General features: G+C 47.6%; 1 protein-coding gene across 1 annotated transcript; it reads left to right on the forward strand.

Annotated features, from left to right (window-relative positions):
• The first annotated feature begins 21212 nt into the window (after positions 1-21212).
• On the forward strand, positions 21213-23012 carry LOC123191205 (serine/threonine-protein kinase SAPK5). The gene is made up of 3 exons (XM_044604008.1): positions 21213-21601; positions 21710-22033; positions 22135-23012. Exons 1-3 carry the CDS (start codon positions 21482-21484, stop codon positions 22864-22866), a joined length of 1176 nt encoding a protein of 391 aa, XP_044459943.1. The 5' UTR covers positions 21213-21481; the 3' UTR covers positions 22867-23012.
• The last annotated feature ends 3427 nt before the right edge of the window (positions 23013-26439 follow it).

A 26439-nucleotide genomic window follows, 5' to 3' on the forward strand; every position in this document is an offset into this window, starting at 1 on the left:
CAACAGAAGCTTGAAATTTACGCGAAAAAATGAATTAAGAAAAAAGGCCATGTTCTCAAGAGAAAAATAAAAGAATACCATGTGTATAGGTTGTAGCTGAAGGACGGATGCATGTTAATTACCTCGAGACAAAAGTGGTGGAGACCTAACTTGATCTTATCATCGACTCATATCATCATAATAAAGCTAGTCGATCAGCCACATGGAAACTTTATGAAGCTTAAGGTAGAATTTGGTTGAGAGAAGGAAAAGGCCCCCACATCTCTCCTCCCTAGAGGGACACATGCGGAAACCCAATAGCTATCTCCGGCGTCTCCACTAACCACTCCCACCACCTCGCCGCCGCCGGAGGAGGTGGCCGTGCTAAGCCCTTGCCGCAGACGGCGGAGGCGGAGCCCCCCTCCTCTCCTCTCGATCAGATCTCACAACGATGCCAGATGTGCGCGGCGGACCGGCCTAGCGTGCGGCGTCTCTGCTAACGGAGGGCATGAGACGGCCTGGCTCGTGGCAGGCATCGACGACATGTTCTTGCCGCTCTGGTACCATTGTCGCGGCGGTGAGGCCATTTCGCAGGGCAGCAAGCACACAAAGAACCAAGTTAGATATAATTTGTAGGCCGAAGGACCAAGGGGGTTTAGTGATTGAAAACCTTAGGTAAAGAATAAGTGCCTGCTCAGTAAATGGCTATGCAGGCTATCTGTGGAGGGGAATGGTGTGTGGATGCAGTTATTGCATAACAAATATTTGCAATCCAAGACTCTTGCACAAGTGACCATGCAGCCCAATGGTATCCCTTTCTTGAAAGGGTTGATGAGGACAAATGTTGCCTTCTTTAATAAGACCAAATTCGATCATTGTAGGAAACGGTAATAGTACTATATTTTGGGAAGATACATGGCTAGAGGGGCAATCAAGTCTCACCTGAAGGAAATTCATGGTACCTGAAGACATCAAAGATTAAAAGCATTTTAATAAAGGAACTTGTAAATATGGTTGTTGCTATTTTACACTGGAGCACCGGCCCAAGTAATAAAACTGCCACAGGCTCGCTTTGCTTGGAAATATTCTTCTAGTGTTTGCTGGGAAGTCCAGACCACTGTCGATGGAGTGTTATTTCTTAATTGCCGGCGGTTAATCTGTGATGTAATGTTAGTATGTCACGGTAGTCACAAACAAGTTGTCTGATTACTTCACCAAGGTGACATGGCCATGACCATCCATGGACAGCGACATATGAGGCGCATATTGTTAAGGTGGCTTTTGCACTAATCTTAGAGGCGAGCCTCGCTGTCAATTACTAGCAATAGCTAGCCAGCTGAAGTCCATTAACCTAGCCTGATCTGACCATCATGGGCTTCTCCATCAAATTGTACATATGAGGCGCATGGAAGCTTAGGCTAGCTAGAATAGGGTTTAGCACTTTCAGGGCCTCTATGATTAGTAGGATTGCAAAAACACAGGAATAGGAAAAACGTAGGATTGAAATGGCATGTTCATTGGATCCCTATAGGATTTGAGTTTGTTTGATTGTGTCATGAGAAAAGCAAAGAATTTTTTTCAAGAGGTTGGAGTGGATGTTAGAATTCCTGTGAAGTGTAGTACAAATAAATCCTTAGGAAAAAATCCTACAAGATTCAATCCTATGAATCAAACGACCAACGTAGGAAAAATTCCTAAAGATTTCAATCCTTCAAAAATCCTATAAAGATCCTTTGAATCAAAGAGACCCTCACTTTGGTAAAGGAAACGGGAAGTGGCTATCATGGTAGGCATGTCACATTGTCACACACCATGCTCTTGCTGACATCCAATCCTGTTAGTAAAATAAACACCCCAGATTTGTCTCTTCCTTGGTTTCTTGGGGTGTTAAGCTGGCCCGAGATCGGCTAATCAAACCTGGAATTAAGTGTACTATATTATCCTTGCTCAGCTCCCCGGTTAAACTAGTACAGCTTCTGTAACCTGCCCAAATCACCCCCTGCAAATTGGCCATTAATCTACCCAAACTGGTCCAGCCAATAAAACCAGTGATTGATCCAAAGTGCAGATGGATGCAGGCTGGGTCCAGGTGAAAAGAGGTGATAGATCCCATCTGGATTCGGTCTGGAGGAACCAAGTCAAGTGCAGGCAGCTCCTGGTGGATGGACAAATCGATTGCCTAGCTTAGCTCAGCTCAGCTAGGTAGATACTGACGATGACCCCACCGTCCACTCTGCCGTGCCGCTGTCGGCATCTCGGTTCCTGCACCATGCGTCCTGGTCGCGCCAGCATCTCCATTGTCTTCATCCGGTCTTGTATGCCGTGATGGCCAGGGTTCATCATATGGCAAGTGAGAATCACATCACATGCAGGTTAATTAAGGTAGCTCCGTCATTTTCACCCACTGACAGACAGATTGATGGTTTAATACTACAGTTGGCCTTGTGATGGAGCTACACGTAGCTGGTGGATACATCAGATCTGACGGGGCCAAAAATTATCCGGTCTGACGAGTTTAACAATGAGAGGTTAGGGGCCCGTCACAAGTACAAGGAATAAAATGTTTGTATCTGCCGTGCAGCATGCATCAGCGGGACGACTTTGAATTGGCAACGGCAGATTTTTCAGAGCAACCGCCTCCACGAGATGTTTTCTTTTCTACAGCCGTTTTTGAATTCGCATTCAATCAAACTACATGCTGGCCTAGATATTTTCCTTGGTTGGGTTAGGAATTGGGACGGCTTCTTGAGCCGGTCATGATCAGTTGATCATCTTCCTTCCTTCCTTCTTCCCTGGTGGGACGCTCTCTCTTCTCTGCTTTTAGTTAGTGATGATGATACATATTCCAATCAAGATGTAAGGATTTGACTCGCATCTGTCTGCTTTTGGACCTTTTGAGCTTTCAGGAATCTGCTGGCATTGGTGCTCTGTCAGCACAAGTGCCCTTTAGCCTAAGCAACAGTTCATCCCGAAAGCAACATCACCATTAATTGTACTATATATGCACATTCATTCAGAGAGGAAAAGAGAGTTGTCCTTCATACATTTCTACTACTAATTATCTCTCTGAAGAAAGTTTCCCTTTTCCTAGTGTACATGCATGTAGATGTACGTACATCAGACAGCAAAGCAGAGCATGCACCTAGATAACAGAACAGAGCACTTTACTCTTGTGGTGTACATGTATGCTGCCTCAGACATACAGAGGTCAGGTCCCCATCAGCTTGATTCCAAGCAGTGCAACGTACTATACTATCATTAGTAGTAGGGCCACCGGCCACGAGATTAGTCGCCCAATGTCCATGGGGGTTATCAACGCACTGTGTTGAGAGCACCTGATCCTAGAAATCTCACAATTTGTCTAGCATTTCAGCGGGGAAACTTGTCGAGATTTTAACGTAGAGTATGTTCGTGGGACAATCAGACTAATATGTCCACTACATGATTAGAGCATCTACAGTCAAACTTTACAAATTTGACTCCCTAGACACGTTGATGGACAGTGATAGGTGACCCCTTAGGCGAACTCAATACATGTACGCATTTCATTCGTTTGGGTCCACATGGACAACAAAGATGACCCAACATGCTGACACAAACGGACAAATGTTATTTTTTTTGTTCATGGCGACCCATTTTCGGTCCAAAATTTCAGCTATGTTTGCGTCTGTGTCGACACGTCATGGATGCCCGCGCCATCCTCCTTTGTCCTACTCCTGGCCCGCCCGTATGTGGCACGGCCACCCCATTTCCATTCACTCTCTCAGTCGGGCCATTTCGCCGCGCACTGCAGCGGCAAGCACTGGCTCACCGGCGGCCCGCCAGCCGCTTCTGGAGTCCCCACACATGCTGGTGCAATGTTGTATGCCGACATGGCATATGGTACTACGCAAAACTACTAGATATATTTTGCTATCTACTTTGCTATGTTTGATTATCAAAAGTTGGAATTTGGAAATGAATGGCCAAGGGCCAAATGGGTGGCATGCTGTCCAAGCGGACCAAATGCGTCGGCAGATTGGGCGCACCGTCAAGTTTGGTGTGGACATGGGCGGGTGCTTACCACGTCAACTCTCAACCACATGGGTCGGGCCAAGGACCTCCCCCCTCCCCCCGGACTATCAACCAGTGGGCTACGTTCGTCGGGCCCACGAGCGCAAGATGGATAACTCCGAAGACTTGGCGCATACTCCAAAACTTACAGGTCATCCTCGTGATGATTACCCTTATATGTAACCGACCTATGTAAACCCTAGGCATCGCCGGTATCTATATAAGCGAGGGGTAAGGACCGTAGACGCCAAATCTCATACACACACGATCTCGTGGCAGATCAACATGTACTTTGTACCCCATCGATCTTAATACAATCAAAGAAGGATTAGGGTAGTATCTCTTCGAGAGAGCACGAACCTGGGTAAATCATATGTTCCTGCTACCATCGTGCCACGGCTGCCAGCTCGGACATGGGGCAAAATGGCAACCCATATGGACGAAAAACAAACGAAAAGCATGGATGTTGACGTTTCTATGTGGAAGTTGCCCTTATATCTTAGCTTTCACAGTTGTCCTCCCCATATCCCCCTCACCCCCTCCCCCCTACCATTCCATGTAGCCCAAGCATTGTGAGATAAACTACGAGATCATCAACATAGCAATCATAGGAAGAAATGGACATAGATAAATCGTGGACATAGCTACATTGTGAGATAAACTACGGAGATCATCAACATAACAATCATTGAAAGAAACAGACATAGATAAATCGCGGACATAGCTATAGAAGTTCATCACCGGACATGTACAACTAGATGAAAAGAGACAGTTCATAACCAGACCCAAGATAGCTAAACTAGATACATAATACAAATAAATGGAGGGGCGCTAGACATCACCATTTCCTCACCGAGGCCTTGCCCTTGTGGTAACAGAGCGGTGGTAGTCGTCCTCCGCGTAAGCATCCACAGCGTCGTCCATGCTCGTTGTGCCGCTGTCATCGAAGGAGGACGAGTTGAAGCCCGTGAGACGCCGTGTAGCGCAGTTCTACTTCTTAGCAAGTTGGTCCGCTTTCTCTGCCCCTTCGCGCTTTGACTACTTGATCCAAGCTAGAATGCCTTCGCATTCTTGCACAGGAGGCGCCTCACATTCGTCTCCACCGTGATCAGCAATCGGTGGAGGACCTCATATAGAAGCTTTTCCCACCGACGCAGGCGGCGCCGGCATGCGCGACCCGCAGGATAAAGTTACCTCCGTCGCTTCCCTCTCCCTCACCTGCTGCCTAAGTGGCAAGCGGAGCGCACTTCTGATTCTGACATATATCTTGCAGTCCGGCTCGTAGCCCTTCTCGACAGAGTTCGTCTTCGGGGGATCTTCTTCCGAAGATGATGGAGAGCGAAATGCCTCCCCCTGTTTCCCCGCCTCCTAGGGCGGATGACCCTGAGGTGTCATCATGAAGGATTTCTCCTGATCCAAAGTCGGGAGTATTCGGCTCCTAACGAGAGCAACAGAAAGAGTCTGGGATTGTCCGATGCACAACCGGACGCACTGATGGGTCTTTTGGAGCAAGCGGCTATCTTAGAGGCGCATCGTACTCTAATGGGTACGGTGGTTGAGAGGATTTCATCCGCCAAAAGTGGCTTGCATTAGGCTTTTACGAGCCCGCTAAGATGTTTTGAGGTACGCAAAGTGATATATAAATTTTTTTGACGGTACCGCACACGCTAGGTGTGCTCTATACGGATAGTAGCCCCTGAGAATATGGTTGCTGTTCAGAGGCGGCAAACAGAGGATCATAGTCCTAGGTAATGATCGCGCTGGTTTCATGTGCAGGCGGCTGAGGGTCCGGTGGCTGGCCGGACTGCTGAGTTTGCCGGACTGAGGCGGCAATTTGATGCGGCAGATGCCGACATTGCACTTGTGAACAAGCGGTTTGACGAGGCACATGGTATGTATTTTCGGGTGGTCAACAAATATTAAGAGGAGCATGACGCTAGTATCTATAATATGCTGTGACGGTAGATCGAGTTGCCACCGTGGAGACCCTTCGGGCCGAAGTTGCCCGAGCCAAGGAACAAGCCAGAAGAAGTGATGCGGCCCCCCTAAAGGTGGCCGAAGACTTAAGAGCTGAACAGGCTGCTCATCGCCAGAGCAAAGAGAAGATAGCCAAGATGGCTGTTGAGCTGAAAGATGCCGCCAGCCGTTATGAGCTTCTTGAAAAGGAAAGCCAGGTGAAAGCGCTGAAGAAAGCCGTGGAAGCAGCCAAGGAAACCCGCTCTCAAATCAGAGTGGCGAAGGAGGAGCTCCGTCAAGCCGGAGGTATCATGGCTGGGAAGCCCTTTTTGTTGCGGACGAAGTTCGGAGATCCGAAGTATGCCCCTCTGGATCAATTATGGAGTGCTGCAGACGCGTACTTGGACTTGGCAATGAGTGTTGCTGATGCGACTGAGTTTTTCAAAGATCAGAAAGATCATGAAGTGGAAAGATTGTTCTGGTCGCAGTTCAGTGCTCCAACGCGTCCACTGCTGTTAAATGAACAAATGGCCGAGTGGGCCGAGCTCCATAGGTTGTCCGGACTTGCCATGATGTCTGTCGTGGATCATCTTTGGCCGAAGGGACCAAGGCCGAATAGTTATTTTGGTTCAGTGCAACGATTCCTTGGTGTTGTGCCACATATCGACGTTGTAAAGAGGTCAGCATGCATAGAGGGTGCGCGGATGGCTCTTGCCCGTGTTAAGACATATTGGGCAGAGATGGAGGCCACCGCTATTGCAACCCGGGATCCGGCTGTAGGCCAGGTCTCGGCTGAGCACTATTTTGAAGAAGTCCTAGAAGGCGCTCATTTAATAGAGGCTCAGTGCTCGAAGAGTATCATGTTCAAGTGACATGTATCCCAATTGTAAAAACAATGCTATTTGGATTATAAAGGTTGTGTTTATACTTTTGCCTGAAAGTATTATGATGCCTCCTGTGCGGCCTTTTATGTATGTATATAAACTAAAAGTTTGCAGTCGTCAGCTTCAGCCCCCACGCACATAATATGGGGGTGTTCGAAAAAGCGCGTATTCATACTTGACCCAACGTCTTGGTCCATTAAGGAGGTGATAGCGCGGCGAACAAGGCAATCAGACTATATAGCTTTAACACATTCACTTAGCCATAGGAGTTTGACGGTGGGGCTATAGTAGCCCCGGGTACTTCCGCGCTCATCCGAACATGGTGCGCGTACATACATGACCGGGAAACCGGTCCTTCGTTAATGCGGAGGAATCGCGAAAATTCCGCTGAGTCATCGAGTGGTTGACCAGTCTCGCGCTTTATCATGACAGTTAGTTTTCGGCTTTCTCTACTGAGGTGCTCATCCAGATGAACTAGGGCACAATCGCAGTAGTTCTCCCGGTGCCACCTTAGCCGATAGAGCGGAACGTAAGGTAGCAAAACACGGGAGCCGGGAAAACCCAACTATTGACCAAAGACATGATTCGGAGATGATGCATATAAGGCCAAACTTGCGACGCCGAACACTCCCTAAGGTATTTGGACTTTACAACATATATTGGGCTGAGTAACGCCCTTGATTATGATCCATGAATTTCCAGGTACTTGCATTAGTCTGACGTGACGAAATGTCAATAACGCCAGCATCCCTTTCGGTTGTGTTGAGTATCCGGAGGGAGTGAAGCAATAAGAGACAGTAAAAAAGGTTTACACATCGTCTTAATCTAAAAAGAAGCCTTTGAGTGGGGCCCTGCTGCACGTCTGCGCATGTGTCTCTGTTGTGCCGTATCTTGGAAGGGTGTAGCACGATGATCATCTGTAAAAGAGAAAAATCCAGGTGAAAGTCTTCGTGCAAAAAATTGGTTATTCTTAAAAATGCAATTTTAAATAGGGTCAAGCCGAACTGTAGCCCTTTTTACATGCGGGAAGCCCCTAGCACCACCTATGGGGGTATATCTATCGACCCAATCTCAGGTTTATCTGAGCTGTTACAGCTAGTGGTGCGTCGGACTCGTCTAACCGTGTCCGCGGTCTTGACGACTGATCATTTCTTCTGGTTGGAGAGGCCATTTAGTGATTGGCTGCTAGAGCCGCCACATATTCCTCCCTACGTGAGGAATGCTCTGTGTTTCCACTAACTACGATGATGCCACCTGGACCGGGCATCTTAAGCTTAAGATAAGCATAATGCGGTACAGCATTAAAACGAGCAAAGGCCATTCTTCCGAGTAGTGCGTGATGGCCGCTTCGGAATGGAGCGACGTTGAAGGTTAATTCTGCGCTTCGGAAGTTGTCGGGAGAACCGAATACAACCTCTAGTACTAGAGAGCCCGTGCAGCGAGCCTCTGGGCCTGGTATTACTCCTTTAATGGTAGTATTGCTTTGGCTGATTCTTGTCGGTGTCCTGATATATCAGATTAAGACTACTTCCGCCGTCCATAAGGACTCGAGTGGGGTGGTGTCCGTCAATTATTGGGTCTAGCACCAAGGCAGCCGATCCTCCGTGTCGGATACTAGTTGGGTGATCCCTGCGATCAAAAGTGATCGGGCAGGCCGACCAAGGGTTGAACTTGGGGGTGACGGGCTCCATGGCGTATATGTCTCGGGGTGCACGCTGGCGCCTCCTCTTCGGTATGTGAGTTGCGTAAATCATGTTCACTGTTTTGACCTCTGGTGGGAATTTTTTCTGTCCCCCAGTGTTCGACTGGGCGAGGCTCATCATCGTCTTCGCTTGGTGTCTCCCTCCCCTTGTGTTCGGTGTTTAGCTTGTCGGCCTGCTTGAAGACCCAACATTCTCTATTGGTGTGATTTGGAGGTTTGTCGGAGGTGCCATGAATCTGACATAATCTATCTAGAATCTTGTTTAGGCTAGACGGTCCATCTCTGCTGCCTTTAAATGACGTTTTCCGTTGACCGGGTCAAGAGCCCCTGAATCTGGCGTTTACCGCCATGTTGTCTGGGTTGTCTTTGTTGTTTCGACGCTTTCTTTTATTGCGTTGCGGTTTCCCATTGCCATCCCTGACTTCGGATGTGCCTGGGTTGCTGGTGCCGCTACAGGCCAGCCAACAGTCTTCGCCCGCGCAAAAGCGGGTCATAAGGCTTGTTAGGGCTGTCATTGTCCTCGGTTTTTCCTGGCCGAGGTGTCTGGCAAGCCATTCGTCCCAGACACCGTACTTGAAAGCCACTAAGGCTTCGGCATCCGGGCAGTCGACGATTTGATTCTTCTTCATGAGAAATCTGTTCCAAAGCTTTCGGGCTGGCTCTCCAGGCTGTTGAATTATGTGACTTAATTCGTCTGCGTCCGAAGGTCGGACATAGGTCCCTTGAAAATTGGCCATAAAAGCATCCTCAAGCTCTTCCCAGCTTCCAATTGAGTTTTTGGGGAGGCTTTTCAGCCAGTGCCAAGCTGGTCCTTTCAACTTGAGGGGCAGGTATTTGATGGCGTGGAGATCATCTCCGCGAGCCATGTGGATGTGAAGGATAAAGTCCTCAATCCAGACCCCAGGGTCTGTCATTCCGTCATATGCCTCTATGTTCACGGGTTTGAATCCCTCTAAAAATTCATGGTCCAGCACCTCATCGGTGAAGCATAGGGGGTGTGTGGCACCCCTGTATTTGGATGTGTCATGGCATTCTTCGGACGGTTGTAGCATTTGGTTTTGATGCCGAGCTGTTATTCGGTCAGTGTAGTCGTTGGGGCGGCCATGATTCTGTGCCAGAGCGCGCTTCCTAGATCCGTAGATGGACCTGGCCATACCGGCTTTTTTGTGCAGATCTTCATGTAAATCGTGCGCTGACTTGTGTGGGACGTCATTAGCCGCCCTATCGCGGCCACGGGGTGGTCCATCCCGCTGATCGGCCGTTTTATTTTTCGGTCGAATGGGCTCTAAAGCCTCGTCGTTGAATTCAGGCAGCAGCTTGCGCTTCTGTCTGGTTGATAGGTCAGCTCGGTAGGTTTCTGACTCTCATATTAGTGAAGCCCACACCACCATAATCTTTAGGGGTTTGGATAACTCTTTGTGTGGCGACTGCCGCCGTACTTTTCTTCAGTGTCAAGCACTTTGTTCCATCTGCTGTTGAGCGTATTCTACGCAGCCTTAAGCCTTTGCTTCTGCTTCTTCAGGCTCCTCGCGGTGGCGATAAGCCTTCTATGGAGGTTCTCTTGTTCCAAGTGCCTTTCCGGGATGATGTGTGCATCGTCGTCCGAACTGTTCTCCTCTTCGGAGACAAGTTGATGAGCTTTACCCTCGGCGTCGCCGTGATCGGACAGCGGCTCTGTACTATGTTCACTGTCCGATGGCTCATCCTGCTCCATCGCTGGGTCCATGTGGTCGTCGTTTTCTTTGGAGTCGACCGGGGTATTATTCGTTCTTGCATTGTTATCGCTGTTTTTGCTGAGGTGGGATTTGGAGTGGCGCCTACGCCGTCGCTTTGGTTGCTTCTCGAGGGGACTATCCTTCGCTGCATCCTCCTGTTCCTCGTCGTTGTTTTCTTTGGATGTATCCACCATGTATATATTGTGTGATGAATTGGCTGTCCAGCGCCCTGTGGGCGGTGGTTTCTGTTTCTCTCCTGCATCGTCGTCCATACCGTCGATGTCTTCGGAGTCGAAATCAAGCATGTCGGTTAAGTCATCGATAGTGGCTATTAACTGGGTGGTGGGTGGGGAACGAATTCCTTCATCGTCCGCTTCCCACTCGAGCCGGACATAGTTCGGCCGAGGGTCTCCTGACAAAGAGAGAGACCTCAATGAATCTAGCACATTGCCCAAAGGAGAGTGCTGAAAAACATCCGTGGAGGTAAACTCCATGATCAGTGCCCAATCAGATTGGATAGGCACGGACCCAAGCGGTTCGGAGCCTGTGGCCGGGGACGAATCCAAGGGTCCGGTAACACGGGTCTCATAGGAGGTGAAGTCAGTATTCGGCTTTATCGCCGCTGAGTGTGCGGCCTCTGTGGCGGGGTCCATCCACCCGTCCTCGGATGGCACGATCTGCTCCGGATTGAGGGCCGGAGTAACCGCAGGTGCGATCTTCCGAAAACTGTCCGATGGCAGACTAAGTCATGCTCGTCGTGACTGTGCGGCGTGCCTGACATGAGCTCGAATCCGTCGAAGATCAAGTCTCCGCGGATATCGTCAGTGTACTTTAAGCTTCCAAATCTGACTTGATGGCCAGGGGCGTAGCTATCAATCTGCTCTAGATGGCCAAGCGAGTTGGTCCGCAGTACGAAGCCGCCGAATACGAAGATCTGTCCGGGGAGAGAAACCTTACCCTAGATTGCATCGTTGCCGATGACCGAAGGAGCCATCAAACCTTTACGTGACGGCATTGTGGAACTCTCAATGAAAGCACCAATGTCGGTGTCAAAACCGGCGGATCTCGGGTAGGGGGTCCCGAACTGTGCGTCTAAAACTGATGGTAACAGAAGGCGGGGGACACAATGTTTACCCAGATTCGGAACCTCTCAATGGAGGTAATATCCAACTTCCAGCTTGATTGATCTTAATGATATGAGTATTACAAGAGTTGATCTACCACGAGATCGTAGAGACTAAACGCTAGAAGCTAGCCTATGATTATGATTGTTCTATCCTACGGACTAAACCCTCCGGTTTATATAGACACCGGAGGGGGCTAGGGTTACGCAGAGTCTGTTATAGAGCAGGAGATCTACATATCTGAATTGCCAAGCTTGCCTTCCATGCAAAGGAGAGTCCCACCCGGATACGGGAGGAAGTCTTCAATCTTGTATCTTCATAGTCCAACAGTCCGGCCAAAATATATAATTCGACTGTCCGAGGACCCTTTAATTCAGGACTCCCTCAGTGAGGCAACAGATATGCTTCGGCATGGAGTGGGCTGGGCCCACAACAGAGCACAAGGAGTCAAGCACCATCATCCGCATTGCAGCGCCGAGCGACAGAGGACGTTGCGGAGCTCAGTCACCCACTCCTGTCCACTCGCGAACATGCTAATTTCCACATGCGAACTTGCCATAGTTCCACTCAATGGCCCCGTGTCACTGCCAAATCCGCCGCTGGCCTTGCTGCCAGACATTTGACATGACGGAGGGGACGAGAGCGAGACGTGAGGAGACTAGCAACGGTGTCTGAACTATTCGAGAGGGTTGACCGGCAGCCTAGAGTTTGTCTGGGTGAGGTACATGTGGGGACGCGGTGGGCTAGGATGGGTCAGGCCGACGCGGCAGGCATGTGCAAGTCTCCTCATATCCGCCTATATATGTAGAGTGAATATGGCGGTGCCCGTCAGTCCGGATGTATAGGGCCAGTATATTGAGCCCGCCGACTAAGTCATTGTTTTATGACCGGTCATTAATCGGCCATTTGCCCTGATTATAGGTCCTATTTGAGTGTAGATGCTCTTAATTAGCTGGTATTCTACACTATTATTTACTTCAAAGTAGTCCACATGTACAATATTTCTTAATTCCGGGTGGTTAATATTTGATGTAATGTAATAGTAATCATTCGTAACAAGTTAGCTGCATTCGTATTTTAGAGTATATATTCACTTATTTTTCTTCGTATGCAATCTATATTTAAATCTCTAAAATACGTCTATATACATCCACATGTAGTCCCTAATAAAATCATAAGTACTCCCTCCGTTTCTATATATAAGACATTTTAGAGATTTTAATATAAACTACGTACAGATGTATATAGATGTATTTAGGGTGTAGACTCACTCATTTTACCACCGTATGTAGTTTATGTGGAAATCTTTAAAAAAAAGTGTATATTTAAAGGGTGTTGCTACACGTTGGTCGGCGGATCTTTTAAAAGATCTGCCGCTTCACGAGCTATCGGATCTGATGGACCGAGCAACCGAGCGTGACCTTTTAATATTGCAACACAGGTTGTGTTGCATGAAATTTCTGCAACACGGGTCATGTTGCAGAAATATTTGCAAGATATTTCTTTTGCAACAGAGATCTTATTGTAGTTTTTTTTGCAACAGGGTCTTGTTGCAATTTAGTTTTTTCTTGCAACAGAGGTCTCATTGCAAATTTAGTTTTTCTGCAACAGAGGTCTTGTTGCAATTTTTGGAACAGAGACCTTGTTGCAAAAACGCATCATAGCAGATAGCGAGCAACGAGCAACGACAATGTTAACCGAAAGAAAGAAAAGAAGGAACCACTCCGACAGGACACACGTCATACGGACGAGCTGGTGGATGCTCGTGTGTGGCCCGCCGGTTGAAGCCAGGCGTTTTTTTAAATGACCACCTTTATTAGTTAGAAATAATGGTTACATCATCTATTAGAGATTGTAAAATTTCGACCAAATGCTCTTCAAACCGTCCCCTTGCCTCAGAAAATCTAGGTAACCTGGCAAGTTCATGAGCTACCTTGTTTGCTTCCTTGTTACAATAATACTCAAAACTAGTGAGATGAAAATCACAGGCTAAAAAATAACAGTCATCAAAAACTGATGTCGCTGCTCCTGCTGAACGTCCTCCATTCTTTATGGTATCAATGACTTTCATATTGTCAGAACTAGTGAGAAGGCGATTGCAACCCGCCTTATGTGCGAGAGATAGTCCGAATGTTAGAGCCAAAGCTTCTCCCGTCGAGACATCAGCACACCAATCAATCTTTCACTTTCCGCCAACAATGAATTTTCATTTATCATCTCTGAGAACAGCACGAGATGTGCATGTAAGAAGGTCATGCTCAAAAGATGCATCCACATTAAGCTTCATAAAACCCATTGGAGGTCTAGTCCATCCTCCTCTTTTACTGATTGCATTAGGTAAGAAAGCTTTAACAAAGTTTGCCGCTATAGCATGAATTCCCATAGAAGTTTGTTCAGCATCTTGAAACTTTCCTTCATGGACTAGCCTGCGTCTATCCTACCATAAGTACCAAGCGGTAATAGCGATTACTTCACGGGTGTTTTGGAAGCCTAATAAAACTAATTCATATTCTAGCATAAGAAGTAAAAATATCAAGGACTGCCTCTCCTGCACGATCAATAACACAAGCTTTGTTAATCACCTCATCCAACCCCAACTTATGCCAAACCTCCTTAACTTTCTGACAAAGAAACAACATATGCTTTGTATCCTCTGGCGCTTTAGAACAGGATGGGAAGATGCGCATGACTTTCAGTTGTCTGTTCGCAAGCGTAGCTCGACAAGGTAGAGTGCCATGCAATGTGCGCCACATGGAAATTTTGACCTTTGTTGGACAAGATAATTTCCAAATCTTACCCTAAATAGGATTAACATTGATTCTTCCCACGCCATTAGTAAATTACAGTTTTGGGTGAATTGCTCATGTCCGAGGTTTTTAACATGAATTGGAAAGGATGCAACGTAGTTGATGATAATAGCTCGGGTACAATGTTAATAGTCGGCAAGCAACACGGGCCTTAAGCACAAGACAGATCGTTATCCATTTGGATTATGGGAGTCAGCGGGACCCACAAATTATCCATGTCAACGATGGACTGGTCAACTTGTCAACTAACTACGGGACCCACAACTTATGCACGTCGGCGCTGGAACCACAACTTACCCACTGACCGCGGGACCCACTACATATCACATGAGCCTGAGTCATCGCAGCGCCCATGCTAGCCCATTGTCCCCATTCCCTTTAGTTCCCTTGCCCCCGCCACCCCCCATTCTTCTTCTCCGGCGACGAAGCGTGCCAACGCCGGTGGCCGATGAGAGACAAGAGATGTCGATGTCCAGTTCAGCCTCTCGCCCCTCATGGCCGCGGTATGGTCTAGTGCCGATGACCAGGTGTCCGGACTGCCCACGCACCACGCCATTGAAGCGTTTGACAACCAAGTTGGGGGACAATGGAAACTACGGGCACGAATTTGTGAAATGCGAGAGCAGACCAGAGGCGGCCAAGGTTTGATCTATGTTCTCCCGCAACCTTTTTCTTTGATTTCTGCCCCTAGATTTGTTGTTTTTCCTCAGATTTGGGGTTTATGGTTTTGCTTCCATTTCCAGAATCTGAATAAATGCAAGCATTTTTAGTGTCTGGATGAATACATTGAGAGGTTTCAACTGGAGGGCCCAACTAATTTGAGGCAGGGCGCAACCCAAGAGCTTGATCTGCCATTGGCGGTGGAGAAATTTGGCTCAGACAGTGTCGCTCCGACGATGGGGGATGCAGAACTGATGGTGGAATTGAAGAAGGTGAACAATAACCTAAGGCAGTTGCTCGATCTAAAGAAGCAGGCAAATCTACTGGCTGTAGGATTTTATTTATGTATAATTTCTTTGGAATTTGTTTACTTGCTGATCATTAGTCATTACAAACTGTTATTAGTGTTTGAGTTAGCTTGTATGTACGCAATATCATGTAATCTTAACTCCAAGGATAATTTCCTCTCTGGCTTTCCCTAATGAATCAAAGGAGGCAGCAATTCGAATGAATTTCTCTCTGCAGCTTCAGTTCGACAGAGTGCGGAATAGGGTGCAAGCAGAGTTCTTCGGTTTTTTTAAGAATTATTTCTGTGGTTGTTGGGCCATGATGTGGAGATTAGTGTGAGAAAGGCCCGGAGAGAAACTAAGTCTACAACTAGAATGGATGCGATTCGTCGGGAAAAACACAAGATATTAGGCCCAAAGTAAAATACAAGCCCAGCTATTTTGGGTCCAAAGTAAAAGCAAGCTCACATACTAAACAACTTCTGCTCTAAAAAAACTAAACAGCTTCTGCACCCGTTTTGCTACGACAAAAAAATATTGCACTATATTTTCTTATTCTTTGTGGCTGCATGAACTAGGTGGCTCCATATGTTGATTCTTTGTGGCTTGTGTAAATATAGTGTATTGTTTGCAAAAAAAGTTTCAAATATAGAGTATTGTTTGCAAAACAATTCATTAAAAAGAAATTTTTTGTGGCTTTTGTAAAAAAGAGAAAATTCATAGCTACAAAATGACTTTTCACAAGTCATTTTTTGTCTTTTTACACAGTCCATAAAAATGTCCTTTTTCACGTTTTGTAATGCATTTAATTTTTTTATAATGGGTGTATCCAGACCTACAAGCCAAAACACCATGTCCAAATAGTAGCACAATATTGCACGAACAAAGTGGGTAGCTCTACCAAAAAACAATAAACAACTAAAAAAGTTCAAATATAGTAGCAAGAACTTAATAATAGAAAGATACATAATACATATAGATACTTCGGGCCAACCAAGCCCACAGCACAAGACCTATAGTACGCTTACAACTTAAATAACAGACAAATATAGATAGATAGATTTAGCTAAAAGAAATAGATAGATAGATGGGTAGATCTAAACCCTGGCCGCTGCCTTCTCCACCTTGCTCCTCTTGGCTCCTCCTCCACCTTGCTCCTCCATCGGGCGCCCTTCACTGCTCCTTCGGGGTGTTGTCGATGGTGTAAGGCAGAGTGTGCATGCGCTCCATGGTGGGGAAAATGTTGATGTAGTCCGTGAAGATGTTGTGGGTGGTGAAAGCGACGAACTCGCAGCCACACCAGAACACACGGCCGAGGAGGTAGAATGCGTCGAAGGGGTTGGTGAAGTGGGCAAGGATAGAAACCACAACCCCGTTCTGAATGACCACCTCAACTCGGTACATCCTTGGAGATCCCTGGGGGAGGTGGCGGTAGCCAGCCCAAGGAAGAAGTCGGCGAACTCCCTTGCACCCCTCCACCTTGACATCGCCCACACACGGAGGTTGTTCTCGATTTACACCATGGCGGGGTAGAGCATCTCCGGCACGGTGGGGGGCATGCAGTAGATTGGCCCGGTGTACTGCATGGCTGCGGCTGGCTGGTTCTTGGGGCTGTTTGTGGTGAAGAAGAAGTAGGGATAATGCAAATGGGAGAGAATGGGAGATGGATGAAGGGTGTGAGGAAGAGGAAGATGATAGGTAGCATAAATAGCCGTAGTGCGGCGTGTTATTTCACCGTGGCAGTAATGGGGTCAAATGTGAACAAGTTTCCCACCCACCGCGGCATCAGGGGTGTACACACGTGGGAAACCGTAGTCTGAATCAATAGCTATAATGTGACATTTCAGTGCTGCACTCTATGCCATCAGTCGGGTCAGGCAGGGATGGGTCTGCGGTGTGTGCATGTTCGCGTCTGTGCACGCATGCAACTTAGGCTGAAGTGGGCGCATGCATGCAACGTAGGCTGGCTCGGGGCAGCGAACAATGGTGGACATCACTCAATCCAACGGGTGGGCTTCTTTACCACAGCCCAACCACGCGCATGCATGGCAGCCCACCCTCGAGCGCAGAACAAACCAAGCGGAAAAAATGAAACTAGACATTTTCAAAGCCAGCCAATCACAATACAGAACTACCATCATGCGGATCGCTGACATAGCACTGCATGTTGATCCACACCATTCGACGCACAGTGATCCAACGGTCAAGAATGGTTGGGGAGTTATCCAGTGTTCTCGAATACGGCCAATCGGAGCGCCTCATGTGGATCGTTGACATTGCCCTAGCGCCTGATCCACATCGTCCACTCGTAGATATCCAGCGGCCTGGAAGGGTGCAGGGTTTTGGTTAGGGTTTGAGGGAAGTTTGAAGGGGTTATGAGGGATTTTCAGAGGGTTTTGATATATTTCAAGGGCTAGGGTTGACCATAACTAATTCAAAAAATTAGAAAAATATGAAACTTGCACCCAACATCGTTTTCTGTTACTAGGTTTCTAGAAAAAAAAAGAAACCTGATCTATGGGTATTTTCATGAAAAACCCTTCACAAAACCTAGCTATCATAAACAAGGTTGCACGGGATTCAGGTTAGGGTTTAGGGTTAAGCATGTCATAGTTTATCCAAACGACCCAATATTGGGCATGGACCCTATATTTGCACACTCGAAGTCAACTTTTGATTTTTTTGGCTCATTTAGAGAAGGTTGGAAAAAAACTTGCTTACAAATGGGGTGTTTATCCTAGCTTTGGAGCTCACTTGGAGCACATTTTCATAACCAGTGTTTCACTCAACAAAAAGTCCTCGGATTGATCACCTAACATGCATAATATTTGAGAAACCATTGTAACATCAATACCCATACTAAACAACATCAAATTTTAATTTTGGCTTAAATTTGAAATTCGGCTAGAATTTGAATTACTCATCAAAGTAAAAATAACATTACACAAATTCAGGCAAGTTTTTTTACACAAATCCAGGCAAGTTTTTTATTCAGACAAGAACAATATTTCACTTCTACTTCTTCTTACCACTCGATTTCTTCTTCTTCTTCTTGCCACTTGTTGATCCTATGACGGGTACGACACCCAATTCAGTCAAGCTATTGGTTTTCTTCACTGGACCATCTAGGACAGCTTTAGTTGGCACCACAACATCTAAATGAGGCTTAGTTTGCACAACATCAACTACAACATCTTCAATTTGTAACACAACTTCCAATATAGGCTCAATTTGCACATCAGCTGCAGCAGCTTCAGTGTCAGTTTGCGCCACATTCTACTCATTTTGCTCACTTTTCACCACATCCAAATCTTGCTCACTGTGCACCTTATTCGAATGTTGCTCTTATTGCACCCCAACATCATCCAAGTTTGGCTCATTTTACACCACAACATCATCCAAGTCTAGCCCAATTTGCACCCCAAAATCATCCAACTCTGGTTCATCTTGCACCACAACATCCAAATCTGGTTCAGTGTGCACTCTTTCACTCCTCCTGCCATGGTGGGTACTCAGTGGTGTGGACGGTGGACGGGGTCTCTGACATGGATGCCGGGGTGGCGGTCCACATCGTTGGCTCTCCGGCAAGCACCATGGCGGCGGTGGTGACTTTCCTTCTTGGTCATGTGGACGGCAAGAGGTGCGGCGGCAGGTGGATCAGGCGTGCTCTTTGTCTTTGGTAGTGGTGTTGCCCCGATCCGGAACTAGGTATCTGCTCTTGTCGCGTGTGTCCAGGAGGACTCATGGTGATACGGTAGAACTTCCGAGCGACTCCGCGCTTTGTTGCAGAAGACAGCGACGCTCATCGGTGACGCTCTCTTCCTGAAGACGTTGTCGAGGTACTCTTCTTCGTGTCAAGATTTTGGGTCAAAATCCTTGTCCGTCTAGACTCGGCAGCGGTGATGCTTGGTGTCATTATCCCTCCCGGGGGTGCTGTCATGGAGCTTAGGTGTTTAGGGCTTTGTGTGACGTTGTACTCAGATCATCATCTGCTCTCACTTGGTAGCCTAGTCGTGTCCTGCGTGGTACGGATAGTCTAGGATCGGCATTGTTTGAGAGCTACCCATCATCTTGTATCGTTCTGCGTGGTACTTTGTTCTGTGATTGCTTTATCTATACCAATATAAAAAGACCCAAACGGGCAGATCCAACTGATCTTCGCCATCAAACTAAGTCAATCCAACGACCTAGATTGCTCCAATGGCGAGCGTTCAACGTGTTTAATATGCAATTAACATCATATCAAATATTGCACTAATCATATAATTAACACACAAATAATATCATACCAAATATCCGTGTGCAATTAATATATTGCCTAAATTAACGTGTGTTGCACGTGCACACTTACTAGTATATAAAGCGAGACAAAAAGCCTTTTTCGAAAAGAGCTAAGCCAAAATGAAGTTTACCTAGAGGCTCAAAAAGCAGGGGTCACCAAATCAAGATAGCCCAATTTGTGTGGCCATGATGGGCTCCTCGATCACATCGCAGAGACGATGCACATGAAGCGTAACCTGGCTAGAATTGCATTAGCACTTTCACTTGGGTAAAAGCAACGGAAAGTGGCTATCAAGATGGGCATGTCACATTGTCAGGCACCATGCCCATGCTGGTCGAGAACGCGAGATCCGATCCAATCCTGATAGTAAAATATAGACTTGTGATTTGTCTCTTGCTTGGTTTCATGTGGCGCTCACTAAGCTGGCCACAGATTGGCTAATCAAGCCTGCAACTAGCACAGTTCCCTGGTTAAACTAGTGCAGTTGCCGGTGATTACACCTGTAACCTGCCCAAATTACCCCTGTAAATTGAGCCATTGGTGATTGGTCTACCATAATACGAGTAGATCCTACAGATTAGCCCATTGATTCCCAAGTGCAGATGGATCCAGGTGAAAAGAGGTGTGAGGGATCCCATCTGGATTCTGTCTGGGAGTGTGAGTAGTAGCCAGTAGGAGCTGCCGAACCAGACGGTGCAGCCGACGGCGACCCCGGCGTGCACCGTCCACTCCCCTCCGCCGTGCGGCTGTCGGCATCTTGGTTCCTGCACCATGCATCCTGGTCGCAGCAGCTTGGTTGTCTTCATCCGTCCATGCCGTGATGCCCAGGATTCATTGCAAGTGAGAATCACATCACATGCAGATTAATTAAGGTAATACCTCAGTCCTTTTCACCCACTGACAGATTGATGGTTTACTACTACAGTTGGCCTTGTTATGGAGCTGCACGTAGCTTAGCTGGTGGATACATACATCGGATCTGACGGGGCTAAAAATATCCGGCCTGACTGACGGATTTAACAAGGAGAGGTTATGTTAGGGGCGCCGTCCCTGTCAGCACGGCGCAAGCACAAAGAATAAAATGTTTCTAATTACCGTGCTGCATCGATCATCTGCTGGACGGCTTTGAAGTTTGAATTGGCAAACAAGGCAAGGCCTGATTTTTCATAGCAACCTTGTCCACTAGATCTTTTATTTTCTACAGCCGGCTCTGAATTCGTATACAATTCATCTTCCAGCCTAGATATTTTCCTTGGTTGGGTCATGATCAGTTGATCATCTCTCTCTTTCTTCTCTGCTTTTAGTTAGTGATGCATTCATATATTCCAATAATATCCAGATGTAAGGATTTGATTCGCATCTATCTGCTTTTGGAACTTTTGAGCTTTCAGGTATCTGTTGGCATTGCTGCTCTGTCATGAGCACTGCCCTTTAGCCTAACCCACAGTTCATCCCGAAAGCAACACGGCCATCTCTTAATTGTACTATACACACTCATTAATTCAAAGAGGAGAGGGGAGCTTTCTTCAACAAAATTTTCTAGTACTCCTGCTAATTATCTCTCTGAAGAAAGTTTCCTTTTTCCTAGTGTGCGTGCATGTAGATGTACATCAGACAGCAAAGCAAGAGAACAGTGCACTTTACACTTGTGGTGCAGATCCATGAGGCTGCTGCCTCAGACAGAGAGAGGTTAAGAGAGGTCAGATCAGAGCAGGTCCCCCTCAGCTTGATTCCAACCAGTGCAAGGTGCTATACTACTACTCCACAAGTGTATGTGATTGATTAGTGGTAGGATAACTTGGCCAGCCGCGCACCCAACGCACCTGCTCCCTCCCTCTTCCCTCCCCACTCATCTTCATCATCAGCTGCAGCAACCCCCACGTCCACACACCCCCCACGCACCCTGTTTATCTCCTCCTCCTCTTCTTCTTCCTCTGTTCTCCTCTGCTCTGCCGAACACATCTGGAAGAAGGAAGGAAGGAGCTCGATCGAGAGAGAGATCCAAAGTCAACCATCGAGAGAGAGATCAGGCATGGAGAAGTACGAGCCGGTCCGGGAGATCGGGTCGGGCAACTTCGGGGTGGCCAAGCTGATGCGCAACCGGGACACGCGCGAGCTCGTCGCCATGAAGTTCATCGAGCGAGGATACAGGGTACGTACGTGTGTTGCTTCCTTCATCTTCATGCGTGGGCTGGGCTGTGTGCGTGTGTATGTTTGATCAAGAATCTGAATCTTGCTCGGTTGCAACAAACCAAAAAAGATCGACGAGAACGTGTTCCGGGAGATCGTGAACCACCGGTCGCTGCGGCACCCCAACATCATCCGTTTCAAGGAGGTGGTGCTCACGCCCACGCACCTGGGCATCGTCATGGAGTACGCCGCCGGCGGCGAGCTCTTCGAGCGCATCTGCGACGCCGGCCGCTTCCACGAGGACGAGGCGCGCTACTTCTTCCAGCAGCTCGTCTGCGGCGTCAGCTTCTGCCACGCCATGCAGATCTGCCACCGCGACCTCAAGCTCGAGAACACACTCCTCGACGGCAGCCCCGCGCCGCGCCTCAAGATCTGCGACTTCGGATACTCAAAGGTCCCAAATCCTTTCTTCTTCCTCCTCTGTTTCTTCTTCTCATCGATCATGGTGGTTCTGAGTTCTGACCGAGAACATCAAATCTTTAATTGGGCGTGCAGTCGTCGGTGCTGCACTCGCGGCCTAAGTCGACGGTGGGCACGCCGGCGTACATCGCGCCGGAGGTGCTGTCGCGCCGCGAGTACGACGGGAAGCACGCGGACGTGTGGTCGTGCGGGGTGACGCTCTACGTGATGCTCGTCGGCGGCTACCCGTTCGAGGACACCAAGGACCCCAAGAACTTCCGCAAAACCATCGCGCGGATCATGTCGGTGCAGTACAAGATCCCCGAGTACGTGCACGTCTCGCAGACCTGCCGCCACCTGCTCTCCCGCATCTTCGTCGCCGACCCGCGCAAGCGCATCACCATGGCCGAGATCAAGGCGCACCCCTGGTTCCTCAAGAACCTGCCGCGGGAGCTCAAGGAGGAGGCGCAGCAGGCCTACTACAACCGCCGGCACGTCGACGTCGCTCCCTCCTCCAACGGCAGCGCCGCCGGTGCGAGCGCGGCGGCCTCCTCCAATGGCGCCGCCGCAGTGCCCGCGCCCGCGCCGGCCTACTCGGCGCAGAGCGTGGAGGAGATCATGAAGATCGTGCAGGAGGCGCAGACGGTGCCCAAGCCCGACAAGCCGGTGTCGGGGTACGGCTGGGGCACCGGTGACGGCGAGGCGTCCGACGAGGACGAGGGCAACCAGGAGGGGGAGGAGGAGGAGTACGGCGAGGACGAGTATGACCGGACGGTGCGGGAGGTGCACGCCAGCGGGGACTTCGGCATGAGCAAGCTCCAAATCTGACGTCAATCTCTTCTCACCACATGGCGCCGGCCATTGCTCCTCCACGTCGTTTCTAGTCCACTCTGGTTAATTATCTGTTAAGATTGAATTTTTCCTTTTGTCAATTGTAACAAATTAGCTAATTAACATTAAGTTTTTTGTTCAAATCTCTTTATGTCCGGCCAATGTGGAATGCATACTTGCCTTCATCAGTGTGCGCACAGTGAATTGCTTAATTACTATGTCCGTCTAGTTATCATCGTATTTTAGGTCAAATCTTGACTACATATTTGACGAGCAAAACGTTGACGCAGTCGCAAAAAATATAGGAAATTGCTATTTTACATCTAGATGTAATATATTTATTTCACATATAAGTCCATCACTGTTTGATCTATTTGGGCTTGATTTTTCATGCGAGCCTCTGTTTCCGGTCGAGCGTCCGTGTCTGCGCCTGTGTCGCTTGCGTCGGCCCATTGCTGTCATTGTCTCTGCGTTTTACTTTTGGTCCGTTATGGCACTCCAGGTTGTGTCTGCGCCTGTTTTTCTTTTGTCGACTGGAGAGATAAAATGAGAGGCATCATTGTCCATTTGCATTTTTAAGTCCTTCATGCCAGGAGCAACTAAGTAAAGGCTGCACGTTCATTTCTTTTAATTTTATATACCAGGAGGCGGTGGCTGGACTTTTTTTCTCTTCTCTTTAATTATTTTTTATTTTTGTAACTTCGTGTAAAATAACATTCGTATGCCGTCATATTATCAGCGGGGTAATATGTTGTTCTATTAAAAAAGAACAATGTACTACAACAGTCTACAGAAACTGAATATATGTTTGCAAAAATGTTATTCAAAATATATGTTTAAAAAATGTAATCATTATTTGAAAAATGTTAAACATGCATTAAAAATATACCTGGTGTATACAAAAAATATAGACTTGTGTATTTGAAAATGTTGACCTTGAATTCAAAAAAGTGGTCAAAAACATATATATTGTTAAATGTACATCATGTATTTAAAAAATGTTCAATGTGTATAAAAAAATTCACATGCACAGGGAAATCTATTTTGTGTAACGAAGAATAGTAGAAAAGTGTCAAAATAGTGATAAAAATTAACAAAGAAACAAAATGAAAACAAGGAAAACAATAAAGAAACAAAAGAAAACCAAATTAAAGTGAAAAAAGAAAGTAAACTGAAAGAAAACTAGTAAAAAATAAAGAAAAATAAAAACCAAAGAAAAACAGTGAGAAAACAAAAGGAACCCCAAGGAAAAAATTTCAGAAAATAGAATAAAAAAGAAGAAGAAGAAGAAGAAGAAACTGATGCTAAACAAGGAAACACTATGGAAAGCAAGAAAACCAATGAACAGAGAAAAAAGAAAAAAGAAAAAGAAAACAGACAAAAGAAAGAAAGAAAGAAAGAAATCACCGATAAAACCGGACCAGTGCAGCCATTGAACAGGAAAGAAGAAGAAAAACTTTCCATAGTAACAAGCGACTGAGTGAAGCAGCGACCAAGCAATTCAGTGTTGGAGCCAGAAAACGCGCTAATGGGCCAGCCCATGTGCCCAAACACTTCATGCGAGACTGATGTTATCCTCGCTATAAGCGAGATATATATCATTCGTGAAGCAATGCACGCGTAAGAAAACAACGATCAGATCAGCCGACCAGCAAAGCTAGCACACGAGGCTTCCGCCAAATCATACATTACGCTTTTGCCAATCGCTTAGGTATTTGATTGTCATCCCTAAAAAAGGTATTTGATTGTCCTCCCTCAAACAAAAAAGGTATTTGGTTGTCCTTGTTTTGCTTAAAAAAAGGTATTTGATTGTCCTGTTCGGCGGTTCCATCTGTTAGGGCATCTCCAGCCGTTGCCCCCCCCCCCCAGGACTCATAAAAATCGCCCCCTGGGGGCGAGCCGGCGATGCACTCGGCGCTGGGGGCGGGTTTGCGCCCAATCGTCGCCCCCAGCTCGCCCCCAAGCGCTGAAATTGGCCCACTTTGCAGCCCAATTTCGGCGGATAAACGGCCCATATGGGCGAGAATAGGCCCATATTCGGCGTGGTTCGCCGTGTCTCGGCGTTCAATTATCAACACAATTATTTCTTATCACATATTTCATCACAGAAAAATCAAATACTTCAACAAAATACTACAACAAATAATTCAATACAAATTATATTGTTCAACAAATAAAAAAAACTCGTATTTCATCACGAGGCGTCCCCCTTGAGCCTCCATAGGTGCTCAATCAGATCTTTCTGCAGTTGATGATGCACCTGTGGGTCTCGGATCTCCTGACGCATACTGAGATATGCAGTCCAAGTTGCCGGTAACTGGTGATCAACTTCGGCTAGAGGACCCTGCCTGTAGTATGGTTCAGTGTCAATCACTGGGTCTTCTTGCTCGCTCTCGATGATCATGTTGTGCAAGATGACACAGCAAGTCATGATCTCCCACATTTGATCTTTCGACCAGGTCTGAGCGGGGTACCGAACAACAGCGAATCGAGATTGGAGCACACCAAATGCCCGCTCGACATCCTTCCGGCAAGCCTCCTGAACTTTCACAAACCAGGCGTTCTTGCCTCCTGGCACAGGGTTTGAGATCGTCTTCAGAAATGTCGACCATCTCGGATAGATGCCGTCAGCTAGATAGTACCCCTTGTTGTATTGGTGCCCATTGATCTCGAAGTTCACCGGAGGAGAATGGCCCTCAACGAGCTTGGCAAAAACAGGAGAGCACTGCAGCACGTTGATGTCATTGTGAGTTCCTGGCATACCAAAGAAGGAGTGCCAAATCCAGAGGTCCTGTGTGGCTACCGCCTCAAGCACCACACTGCAACCGCCTTTGGCGCCTTTGTACATCCCCTGCCAACCAAATGGGCAGTTCTTCCATTTCCAATGCATGCAGTCGATGCTTCCAAGCATCCCAGGAAATCCTCTTGCTGCATTCTGGGCTAGGATCCGAGCAGTGTCTTCCGCATTGGGTGTTCTCAAGTATTGTGGCCCAAACACTGCCACCACTGCCCGACAGAACTTGTAGAAACACTCTATGCTGGTGGACTCGGCCATGCGCCCATAGTCGTCGAGTGAATCACTTGGAGCTCCATATGCAAGCATCCTCATCGCTGTCGTGCACTTCTGGATGGAGGTGAATCTAAGAGCGCTAGTGCAATCCATCTTACACTTGAAGTAGTTGTCGAAATCCCGGATGGAATTCACAATCCTGAGGAAGAGCTTTCGGCTCATCCGATAACGGCGCCGAAATGTTCTCTCACCATGAAGTGGAGCATCGGCGAAGTAGTCGGAGTAGAGCATGCAGTAGCCTTGCAGACGATGCCGGTTCTTTGCTTTCACCCGCCCCGGCGCCGAGCCACCTCGCCGCGGCTTTTCAATGCTCGCCAGCAGCTGGGCGAGGGCGGCGAGCACCATGAGATGCTCTTCTTCCTGGACGTCGGCCGCGGCTTCCTCCTCCAGCAGCGCGGCGAGCTCTTCCTTCTCGTCCGAGTCCATCGCCGAGGCAGGCAAAACGCCGAACACCTTGCGCTCGGTGGGTGTGTACCCGCTGTTAAACCGCGCCTCCGCGG

Source organism: Triticum aestivum, chromosome 2A (assembly GCF_018294505.1).
Source record: "Triticum aestivum cultivar Chinese Spring chromosome 2A, IWGSC CS RefSeq v2.1, whole genome shotgun sequence".
Lineage (NCBI taxonomy): Eukaryota > Viridiplantae > Streptophyta > Magnoliopsida > Poales > Poaceae > Triticum > Triticum aestivum.

Excerpts from the sequence above, each read along its gene's own strand:
- LOC123191205 (XM_044604008.1), top strand. The coding sequence starts at position 21,482 with ATGGAGAAGTACGAGCCGGTCCGGGAGATCGGGTCGGGCAACTTCGGG. Across the intron at positions 21,602-21,709 it reads TCATCGAGCGAGGATACAGG|ATCGACGAGAACGTGTTCCG; the intron begins GTACGTACGTGT and ends AAACCAAAAAAG. Across the intron at positions 22,034-22,134 it reads GCGACTTCGGATACTCAAAG|TCGTCGGTGCTGCACTCGCG; the intron begins GTCCCAAATCCT and ends TTGGGCGTGCAG.